At 40.3% G+C, this 11,817-nt stretch overlaps 1 protein-coding gene across 1 annotated transcript in view; it reads right to left on the reverse strand.

The window, feature by feature from the left end:
- Positions 1 to 5,511, reverse strand: part of LOC108797797 (cytochrome P450 2G1-like) — a 21,395-nt gene extending 15,884 nt beyond the window's left edge. Inside the window, exons 1-3 of the mRNA XM_018569455.1 lie at positions 5,327 to 5,511; positions 3,755 to 3,917; positions 1,558 to 1,707 (exon numbers count right to left, since the gene is read on the reverse strand). Coding sequence (XP_018424957.1) covers positions 1,558 to 1,707; positions 3,755 to 3,917; positions 5,327 to 5,506 — 493 coding nt within the window. The 5' untranslated portion in view covers positions 5,507 to 5,511. The remainder of the gene's footprint in view (positions 1 to 1,557; positions 1,708 to 3,754; positions 3,918 to 5,326) is intronic.
- Positions 5,512 to 11,817: the final 6,306 nt, after the last annotated feature.

The raw sequence follows: 11,817 nt of genomic DNA on the forward strand, positions 1-11,817 counted from the left end.
GAACGTTCGTTTCGTTTTCGGTTCTTATTCGTTTCTTATTCGTTTCTTATTCGTTTCTTATTCGTTTCTTATTCGTTTCGTTCGTTGGAGCAAAGTGACATTAGAGGAGAAAAATATTTTTTCCCCCTCAAATGTCACTTTTGCTGCAAACGAACGAACGAAACGAATAAGAAACGAATAAGAACAGAAAACGAAACGAACGTTCGTACTAACGCTACCGAATTTCGTCCGAATCTGAATTCCGAATCCGAATTGACTTTCACACCCGAATCCTGAAAAACGAAATAACACAAATCCGAATTTAAAACGAAACGAAACTAAACTAATTTTTTGGCAGTGCACATGTCTAAGAACTACTAGGGTTGCAGAGGTTGCAGCTGGGACCTGGCTCTGGCGCTCCACCACTCTCCTGAAATCATTAGTCAATATTGTTTTAGAAAAACTGTCACATGACAATAAACAAAAATGTATCAGTACTCATACTTGTAAGTACTCGGCAAGTACCAGTACTCGCAAAACTGGTATCTGTGCATCCCTTTATTTATAGTTATAAAAACAAAATCATACATTAAAACAGAGATGTACAAATCCCAGGAGCCCCGTGTGCTCCTTACAAATGACAGCTGCCTCCTAATTTTGAATTTTTCTCTAGTGTAGTCTTGGAGCTCAAAAGTATCGGTACATGTACTCGTACTTGTACCAAGTACTGTACTTGGTATCTGTGCAACCATACTTAAAACATCTCTAAATTGGTGCTGACATTGTCCTTCCTTCTGGAGGGTGGCTACTTTTGTTCCCCATGGTACCTGTGTGTGTTTTAAAGTAGCCACTGCCCCAAGCTCGCTCCCAAGATGGACTACAATCTCATGTTTAGTTTACTAACTTGAATTGCGATTGTAGTCCAAAAATTACTGCTCTGCTCTAGGTTGTATGTTGGCTTCTTTCTTGGCTTGTCTCTCAGAATCTTTAAATATATTTCCATTGCACAGCTTCTAAAAGCAAACCTGTAGCAAGAGGTGCTGTCACAACGACCAGCAGGTCAGCTGGTGTGAACAAATAAAGAAAATTACATATTGCCAACACTCCATGGATCCATATTCAATAGCCTAAATGTTTATTTAAAGTGATCACATCTCGAAGGTAAAGGTGCAAAATGTCAAGGCCATGTGGTACCTCTTTTCATGCCTGATGAAGAGGTCATGCATAGACTTCAAACATTGCACCTTTACCTTTGTGATGTGATCACTTGAAATAATCTTTTGAACTATTCAATATAGATTCCTGTGTGCCGGCAACATACATTCCCTTTTATATATCCAAACAATGCACAGAAGCTTTCTCTTAATCTGAAAATCTTCTCACCTCAACTACAAGATCAAGAGCACCCTACCTGGGCTCCTCTCTCTAACATCTTCAAATTGCAAAGAGCTTATTCTTACAGTTGACAAATCAGCACTTTGAGTGACGTGCATCAGTGGCTTCTGTGTCTTGTTTGAAATACGGTAATAAAATACATTACTATCAATATCTTTAGTAAGGAGAATGAAAACTGCATACGTTTATGGTTCCTGAGCTCCTCCATCAAAAAATTAGCCTCCTCCTGGATTCTCTCTTCAATGCTTCTTTTCCCCATCCCAAAATTCCTCAGTGTCATCAATGTGAATCGACGTAGCTGCTTCCACCGCTCTCCATTGCTCAGGATCACCCCTGTGGGCCAAAATAAAGTGTTGACATGTTTACTGTATACAAATTCATAATATTTTTCTACATATGCAATGCAACCGATTGCTAGTTCTAAGTAGATGTTCACAGCTGTAGTCAACTAGTATCTTCATTTTAGTCCTACATCTTCCTAAAATATTATTAGAGGCTATTGGTGTTCCTGATAAATAATAAATGCATTTTGCATACAGCACGCACACAATATACCAAGGGAGAAGGTCTTGTCGATGGAGTACATTGTTAAGGGTAAATGGTCTCTCTCTAGAAGCATCCAGCTAAAACTTTGAAAGTTCTGTCTGCAAATACCTTTCAAAGGAACTTTTTTTAATATTATAATTTACATACAATTAGAGTACACACTTCACATTGTATAAGTCTTGAGATGTACGAAATAATTTCTGTTAATGAGTATACAGGCAGATACTGACATTAACCACTCATCCTCATAGTTCGAGCCGACGTGTGACAATTAAACCGTCACATGTCGGCTCAATGAGAATGCTCACTTCTCGATCATCCCCCTGCAGAGAGCAGTGACTGTCAGTCACCGCTCCCTGCAGGGATTCCCTCACTCCCTGATTCGATCCTCCAGCACTGACTGGAGGGAGGGACGGGGGAGAGTGCGGGCATAGCTTGCTCTGTCTCTAGATAGGCAGAGCCAGCTGTCATCCACGTAGTTGGGTGGATCTCGACAGCATCCTCGGGATCCATCCCAGCTGCGGTGCTCTCAATATATAGCGAGCTATATACTCGCTATATACTCGCTATAGCGGGAGGACGCTAGTATATGTCCTCCGATGACCCTTAAGAGAACTATGGGGAAAAACACGTACCCCATTTTTCTCTTTTAACTAACAATGTTCAGCCTATGTAGTATTACCATATAGTTGTCTCTTTGGTGAGCATTAGATTGCAGCTTCATTCCAGTAAACTGGTAGATAACCAAAAAACAAATAAACAAGGTAACAAAACACAGAGAAGAAAATAGAGCAAATATGCACAGAATGTGAAAATTGGTAGATGGGGAATGTCTCTCTCTTTCAAAGAATCTCTAGAGACAGATCTATATGTAAATTTGAGCACTAAGGTGCATAAGACATTTGTGTGACTTTCCCATGTGCATATACGAGAATAATTAGACCTATAAAAAGAAACAAGGCTTCAAAGTATAATGCATGCCAAAACTTTTTCTTTTAGTTTTGGAAAGAGTGGGAAGGATAAGAGCCCCTGTCTTACTTTTACTGCTATCTGGGGCTCCCTTAGAGTGATTTCCCCTCACTTTCTGTCCCAGTGTCAACAGTTTCACTAGACAGGAAGTGAGAGAAAATCTGCAACAGGGATTTTTTTTCCTGCCCTAGTAACTATTGGAAAGTTCTCCTCACTTTCCACTAGATGGAACTGAGGAGCATAGAAAATATCTATTTCCTGTGCTCCTTGGCTCCATTTAGTGGCCATAATGCAGTATTTCCCCAAATAATAAATTGAATGTGAAAAGAAAATATACTAAGAATGTGTTTGCCTCTATTTGCAGAACAAGTGTGAACAAGCTCTGAAAGCACATGCTGCACACTGCATACAGTGTGTGTGATCCCTACATGCATAAAGGAGACCTATTACTTTGCCCGCCCGTGGTAAAGTAAAACAGTTACTTCAAGAGACACTGCCACCTTGTCAGGGCAAGGTGACAGTGTCTTTGCAAATGGACCCCCCGACCCCCTTAGGTACAAATTCATACTTGCAACTTATTGGGTCAGTCTCACAAATTGCTCCGGCGAGAAATTCAAAAGTAAAAAATAGAAAAAGAAAAAATACTGAGATAATCATACTGCCAGGGAGGTTAATGGAGCAGCAAGGGAGCAAATGAAAGGTGAATATATATTGCTGGAGAGGAGGCTGGAGTTAAACAGCCCTTTTTTTTTGTCCTGTATGGAAAGGAAGGGTCACTTTAAACTTCCAATTTTATGGATTTGTGATGAAATGTATATACCAAAGGCAATAGTGGAAGTGATTAAGAAACCATCTCAGGAGTTACCATGTGCATTGAAGAATCTGTCCACTGTTGGCATATGGCCGCGGTTGCTGAAGTCATCTCCTCGGTCAATAAGAACCTCTTTCACCATTTGGTAGCCGCAGAGAATTATTACTGGTCTTGATCCAAAGTACAGAGTATATATCGAACCATACTTCTCTTTCAGCTGAAAATATACAGATAGAGAAAAAAATATATAATTTGAAGGTAATGTAGTTGTGTGCAGCAAGTGACTGGTGGAGCTATGAAGGAATATGATGACAGTCTAATAGTCTGACAGTATATAAAAATGTGTATTAGATTGCAACAGATTGTTAGCGAGTGGCAAAAATACCAGCTCTGTTAAATCTGGCCGCTCACATTGCAATCTGATTGTACAGTCTAGAGCACTATTTTTTCTGACTGCACCGGACCAAAAAAACGCATGCGCTAATGTGCCACACATTCGTATGCGGCCAATCGCATTGCGGCTGTAAGGCGTGGCTGCGGTGCCATTGAGTTCAATGCACCACCACGCCCCCCGAATGCAGTGAAGTGAGCCAGCCGGAATGCAATCCAGTGAGATCTGGTCAGAATCGGGCAGGGACACACTGAGGCTGGTGTGAACTAGCCCTTAGAGATAAGACGAAAGTTTAAGTGCAGGATAGTTAAATAGAACAAATAATAAATGAATAGATAAAAGTAAATACAAAACAAATCACATGATAACAACAACAATAATAAAATAATAATCATAATAATAATAAAATACAAATAAATAGACAACAGAGGAAGAAAGAGGGATGGAGGTATTCGGTTCCAAATGAGGAACAATCTCTACAAATGAGAGAAAGTTGGGAGGTATGGTTCAATATACATCTAATCAGGCAGGCTCTACATGGTACATCTAAAGCAGACAATAAAATCAGTTTGTAATAATAAACTAAACATGAGATTGTACAGGTGAAACTCGAATAATTAGAATATTGTGCAAAGTTCATTTATTTCACTAATGCAACTTAAAAGGTGCAACTAATATATGAGATAGACTCATTATATGCAAAGCAAGATAATTCAAGCCGTGATTTGTCATAATTGTGATGATTATGGCTTACAGCTCATGAAAACCCCAAGAACCCCAAATCCACAATCTTAAAAAAGTAGATTATTACATGCAATGAATAAAACTAGGATTGTACATAGAACAATATCGAACCTCTGAAAAGTACAAGCATGCATATGTACTCAGTACTTGGTTTGGGCCCCTTTTGCAGCAATTACTGCAATTACTTTTGCACGATATTCTAATTATTCGAGTTTCACCTGTATTCTATCACGGGAGTAATCTTGGAGCGGTGGCTACTTTACAACATACATAGGGATCATGGGGAACACAAACAGCCCCCCTCCAGAAGGAAGGACAGTGTCAGCACCAATTCAGAGATGATTTGAGGATCTACAGCCGAGTGATACACAAATAAGATACATTTTTGTTATTAGTTAAACTACTTGAATGCATTTTAAGGATTTAACTCCTGAGTTTAGTGTCACCTTAAATTACAAATCCTACATGTCTACAATATAATAGAAACCCACCTGATTCAAAGACTTCACCAGTTCTCCTCTCTTAACATGCAGCAAGTTCCCAATCACCGGCAGTGGTGTTGGCCCAGGGGGCAAATTGCGTTTCCTATACATTTTATCCCATGTAGAATAAATAAACATAAATGAAATAAGAAATATGAGGATCAGGGTTGCCAAAGCTGTTATTTCCATGTTGGAACCACCTTTAGCATTGGCTCAGTTCTGGAAGTTCGTGTGTTTTTATGTCAGAGTACATTGAGCTTATGCCAAGATCTGTTCTGTTGTATCATAGTTCACTCTGTGACTAAAAAAAATAAAAAATATTATCAGCAGTCAGCAAGACAATAGTTCAGAAAAAGTACAGCCAACAGCCTTTATGAATAGTCAAATACAAGGTCACTCAAGCATTAAAGCACACACAATCTTTGTATCTAGCTTCCATATAATATATTCTGGATAACATGCCGCTAATTTCTATGTTCACATTTTAACCAGTTGACATCCGCGGTGATAAACCCCCTTCCCATCCAGGCCATTTTTATGTGTACTTTGGTATCAACTGCACCCAGCCTTCGTCATAGCCACATTATCACCTATAACCGAACCTTGGTAAATACTCACACCCAGTGCAAACATGGACAGATAATAATCCTTAAAGGCTAATTCATATCTGTCTGTTCTAAAGCAGGAAAAAACATGCATCTACATAAACAATGTATGTGGCTGGTTTATGTCTATGTACTGCATTTATGAAATTAAAAAAGAAGCTACATGGGCGAATTCACACCCACATGTGTACGTTACTGCACGTGCTGCATGTGCACAGAACAGTGTGAATCCAGTCTTAGTGAATGCTTGCTGGAGTAGGAACGTGAGTTGATATAAACAAGTATGTGCAGATAATTGTACAAATACAGTGGTACCTCGGTTCACGAACTCGGTTCATGAACCATGATTCTGGTCGGGAACTGAATTGGTCGCGAACCGAATCAAATTTTCCCATAAGGTTCAATGTAAATAAGGCTAATCTGTTCAGAACCATATATACATTTTTTTAACGACAAAAATATGAAAGTACAGTACAGTACAGTATGAAGAGAGTGAACACCCGAAGGTGACTTCTGACGTGGAGGACAGGCAGGTGGTGGGGAGGAAGCAGTGGCGTCGCTACAGGGGGGCAAGGGGGGGCAATTGCCCCCCCTAGGTTTTCACTTGCCCCCCGTGTGCCCCCCCGCCAGGGATCGGCAAGGTGTCCTTGCAGGGTCCGCTGCGGTCGTACTGAACAGTTGGTACGTCCCAACACCCCCGTCCAATTTGATGTTTTGGTACCTTCCTGCCCACGTGCAGGAAGACTAAAGTTAAAAAAGTTAAAAAAATTAAGTTAAATGAATAAGAAGTAAAAAATATGTAAAAAAAAAAGTTAAATAAATAAAATGTAAAAAAGTTAAATAAATAAAAAATACAAAAGTTAAATAAATAGAAGTTATTGTTTGGAGGGAGAGTTCCCCTCCTTAGCTGCAGGGTCAATTTTGACAAAAAAATCTGTCACTTGTTTTTTCCTGTGCTGCATAACCCTCTGGAAATTAGAGACCACGTTATCGTTCATCAGATTCATTACCGCTCTGCACGTTCTTGTCACCTTCATTACCACTATAAACTTTCTTTTTACCCCCATGCTTGCTCTGCACTTTCTTTGGAGCCATGGTGGATTGAATAATACTGTACAGTACTGTATGTGCTAAAAAGCACACAAAAAAGCTTCACAGCAAGTGTGCACAGGTCTGTCTGCGACCGCGATCTCGACTATGCCACGACTATGTGTCAGAGCTGGGAAGATGGCCGCAGTCGTGTTCGTCACCCAATGTAGAGTTCGCGAATGGAAGCAGAATTTTGCTGAATTTTCTGTTTGCGAACCGAATTGTTCACGAACAGAAGCGTTCGTGAACCGAGGTATTACTGTATGTAATAATGCAATGACAGCCTGCCTATAACCAATAATTAGCTGCATAATTATTGCTACATAACTATGATTGACAGCTACCTCTCTAGAGCTAGAGCCAGCTGTGCCCACCCCCTCCCAGTCTGTCCCTCCAGTAAGCACTGGTGGTGCAGAGAGGAGAAGAGGAATCCCTGCAAGTGGTGACTGACAGTCATTACAAATACAGTGTCCCATGTTAGCTCTAAGTATTGGGAAGAGTATAGTTTATTCTTCCAATACTTCTCCTTTAACCCCTTTATGACTGAGGCCTTTTTTTCATTTTTTGCACCCATGTTATATTCCACATTTTAGGCCTGAAAATTACTTAAAACCACCAAACATTATATAGTTTCTAAAAGCCAAGACCCTATAGAATGAAATGGGGGCAGTTGCAAATTTTTATGTTGCACGATATTAGCGCAACTCATTATCAAACCCCAAAAGTTAGTGACAAATGTACTTAAAAGCCCCAAAACACAATAAAATGCCCATTGTTTTAAAAAATATAAACGATGAGGTTACAACGAGGAAATAGATACCCAACATGCCCAGGTTCAAAATTGTGTGCGCCTGTGAAACGGCGACAAGATTCAGTACCCCAAAAAGTCCATAGACGACGCTTTAAAAGCCCCCACAGATACTGACCACAATACTGGCCCTAGAATCATTGCTCTCACTCCGGCGTGCGCGGCGATACCCAACATGTGTAGCGCGTTTGTCGTTTTCATACGTAGGCACACCCAACGCGTGTTTACGTGAAGACGCACATGCTTTAACCTCTTGCCGTCCGCCCGTAGTAAAAAAACGGACGGACGGCACTGCTACATCTGCGGTTTGCCGTCTCCAGACGGCCATTTTTTTCTGCTCGCGCGCGCCCCCTAGCGGGCACGCACGGGCAGAAAAGACCCGACCGTTGCACACACCCGTTACCGGGTGTTTCACATATAGGCGATCAGCGGGTCCATAGCCCGCCGATCGCCTATATGTGCTCGTTCGCGGCACCCCCCCCACCAGGGTTGTTATCCCCCTATATAATAGCAATACCAATAAGTGCAAAAAAAATAAATATAAATAAAAAAAAATAAAAGTAACACATAAAAAAGTAAAATAAAATAAAAGTCACATATAAAAAAAGGGGAAAAAACCCCCCAAAATGTTTAACTCCCCCACCCCCACGTTTACGCGCCTATAAACGTAAATACGCGTCCGGTGCCCCAGCGCGCAAAAATTACAATTGCGCTACACATGTTACATATCGCCGCGAACGTCGCAGTGAGAGCAATCATTTTAGGGCCATCAATCACTGATAACACTAAACTGATGAGCGGTAACAGCTTTTAAAGCGTCGCCTATGGCCAATTTTGGGTATTATCGTTTTTTGAGGTTTCGCGCGCGCACGCAATTTTAAGGCTTGACATGTTTAGTGTCTTTTTACCCGACGTGACCCCGTCTTTTATATTTTACCAAAAAATTGGGTAATAATAAATGTTTTATCATTTAATATAGGGGAAACTGTTTTTTTTTAAATTTCGGTAATTTTTCCTTAATATAGTAAAAAAATAAAACCCCCAGTGGTGAATAAATACCACCAAAAGAAAGCTCTATCTGTCCCCAAAAAAGGGTATAAAATTCATTTCAGTACAGCGCTGCATGACGGAATAAATGTCAGTCAAAGTACCGCAGCGCTGAATACTGAAAAATGGCCTGGATGGGAAGGGGGTTTAACACCGCGGATGTCAACTGGTTAATGTTAATTTTAAAAACAGGTTTTTTTTAATGTTTACTTTAATTGCTATCACATAGGGGGGCCTTCAAACAAGCCCCCCATGTGATAGCAGATGGTGGTGACAGGTACTCTATGACGTGATGCTGGGGGTCCAAATAAGCAGATCACACTTCAATAGCTTATAGCTGGGCATCAGGAGCCCAGCACTGACAGCTATGGGACAGGAAGTGATGCAATTTGCATCGCTCCCGGTCCCATAGAACGAGGAAGGGATCGAACATTGTTCACTTCTCCTGCCTTCTCCAAACTCTTCACCCTTTTGTGAATAGCCCTGTTATTAGAAATTAGCAGATTACACTGTGCGAATTTCAGCCGGTTCTTGTACCAGAAAATCGAAGGAGCAGGTGGGAAAATTTTTGAGCAAACAGCAATGGCAGCTGCTCTCACTGTTCGGGGAATTATTATGCTGTTGTCATAACACAATAGGCCAGCAGGAAATTTGGAAGGAATCCGTTTTATTTTTTTGTTCAGCTGACAGTTTGGCCAACTTTAGAGAGGTATGCAAACAGTCATGAACTAACTAGTAAAACACTCATCTCTGGCTGAAATATTCATTTTCTACTGAGAGTGTTTTGGCGCCTTGCTTGCACAACTTTTTTTATTTTATCAGTAAGTGTTTTAGAACAGAATGTATTATCCATCGGTACATATTGCCAAAAGTAAGCCTTGTAGATATAAAATCAATATGTGATTTGCTCCTTTCCACAGGATCTAATCCTTACCTTCCTTTTGTGACATACGCTCGGGCCTGAACTCGCTGTATGTCAATCACACCTGACTATACACAGTTCTGAACCGAGCATGCCATCACAAAGGACTTGGCGATACCACTCTTAGCATCAAACTGCACAGTGATTTCCCAGATTGCGGGGCACAATCTCAGTCCAGCAGACTGAGAGCGATCATCACTAGGGTTGGTTAACTCTGCAGGTAACCCCTTAGACACCACACAAACGCTGCCACCACGTGTTTTTAATGGAAATGCAGACCTTTCCAAGCAAGTGCCTTGGCAATTCAAAACACTTGAATAAAGCCTATGATATCACTGTCCTCTCAGACAGGAATATGACAGGTTTCTCTATACAGTAGCACTCTTCACAGAGGTAAGGATACTTTAAGTTCATATTTACAGCGTAGAGATAAGCTTAACGGTTTTTAAGATTGTCCTTTAAAAGAAGAAATGGTGCAGAAAACATACAGAAAAATATATTAATAAAGCGAGACAAATAGGTAACAACAGTATAATAAAAGGGAATAAAAAGAGAACACTTAACAGTCCAGGTTTTAGGAGTTCAGACAGATTCCAGAGTTCAATAAGCAAAAGAGGGGTCTGAGTGGCTCTTCTTCAAGCAAAATTTGCACAGATGATTTCATGGTATCCAAGGGGAACTCTTCTGGGATATTATGAACTTCTTGATGTTTCAGGAGTTCCGTTTCTTGATGTTACAAAACAAAAGCCTCTCTAGCTGCCTCTAGGGGGTGTCACGGAGCCGGTCCCCAGCAAGGTTAGGGATGAGCCTTTATGATGTGCTCCTCCCAAATGGTTAAATTCATAACTAAGAGGATAATTGACTATTCATATGGAATATGGTCTGACAACCCCTAAATTATGATGCATCATGAAGTTAGCTTTAGATTGAAACCAAACTTGCCTGAGATATGAATGATGGTTGGCCCACAAGGACAAATGTTGCCAGTCCAGCCCCTGACCATCATCTGTTTCTGTCTCAATGAGACACAGCTTTTGGTGCACTTAATTTTACAATATCACTGTCCAATTCCAAGTTATGAAATTGAGTTGATATTGTAACTTTCGGGTGAATACCGGGTCACCTGGGTCATTAACTCTACCACGCCCTGCTTTTGTTTATATATACCTGTAAACTGCTAATGGATGGGTGATCTGCCTTTCTGCTTGTTTGCCTTTAAGTAGGAGCAGCCATAAAAAGGGTTAAGAGGGTGATTCTGGAATCTCACTTGTTAATTAGGGCTAAAGACCATAAAGATCTTAGGCCAGATTAGCAGATCTCTGTTTTTTGGAATTTGAAGAGACCTGCCAAACTGAACTAAAGGAAAGGCTGCATTTGCTTAAAACTACATATATTTAATATTAATAGACTCAAACCTCATTATTGTCACACCTTTCACCCCCACCAACCTATCTGTACGAAGCAAAGAGAAGAATCCCTGTGTAAACTTCAAGTTGGTCTCAGTAAGAGCTTACACAGCTTTCAGGACTCTCTCGACATTCCAATTTAGCAACGCTGGACCAATCACCAGGTAGGTTTAGAAAGAGGAGTAAGTCACATAAGCCTTGTATTCAGAAGCACTATGTATTACTCTTTACTACTATTTATTTGGGGATTAGAGAGATAGTGAAGGGATGATGGACATTAAACTAAACCATTTGTTTTGCCCTGTATGCCTGTCAAATCTCAGTTTGATGTTGTAGTGAGTAAAACATATCAAATAATAATAATAATAATATTATAATAAATACTGTATAACAGGAAAGTGTTTGGAAAAGATAAATGTACAGAGCTAAGACAACAAATTAGCACATTTTAGATTCTGCAGCTTTCATTCTAATTGCTATTAATTGAGCCCAATCAATAGAATAAAACACATAGAAAACCTCTATATAGAGCACCCTATATTCAGAGTCAATCTAGAGGGAGGCAATAAAAACCTTATGAAGCATGGCCCAATTTGCTCCAGTAAGGGAAAAAAAATTATTCA

Source organism: Nanorana parkeri, unplaced genomic scaffold (assembly GCF_000935625.1).
Source record: "Nanorana parkeri isolate BGI_ZX_2015 unplaced genomic scaffold, ASM93562v1 scaffold1337, whole genome shotgun sequence".
NCBI classification, from domain to species: Eukaryota; Metazoa; Chordata; class Amphibia; order Anura; family Dicroglossidae; genus Nanorana; species Nanorana parkeri.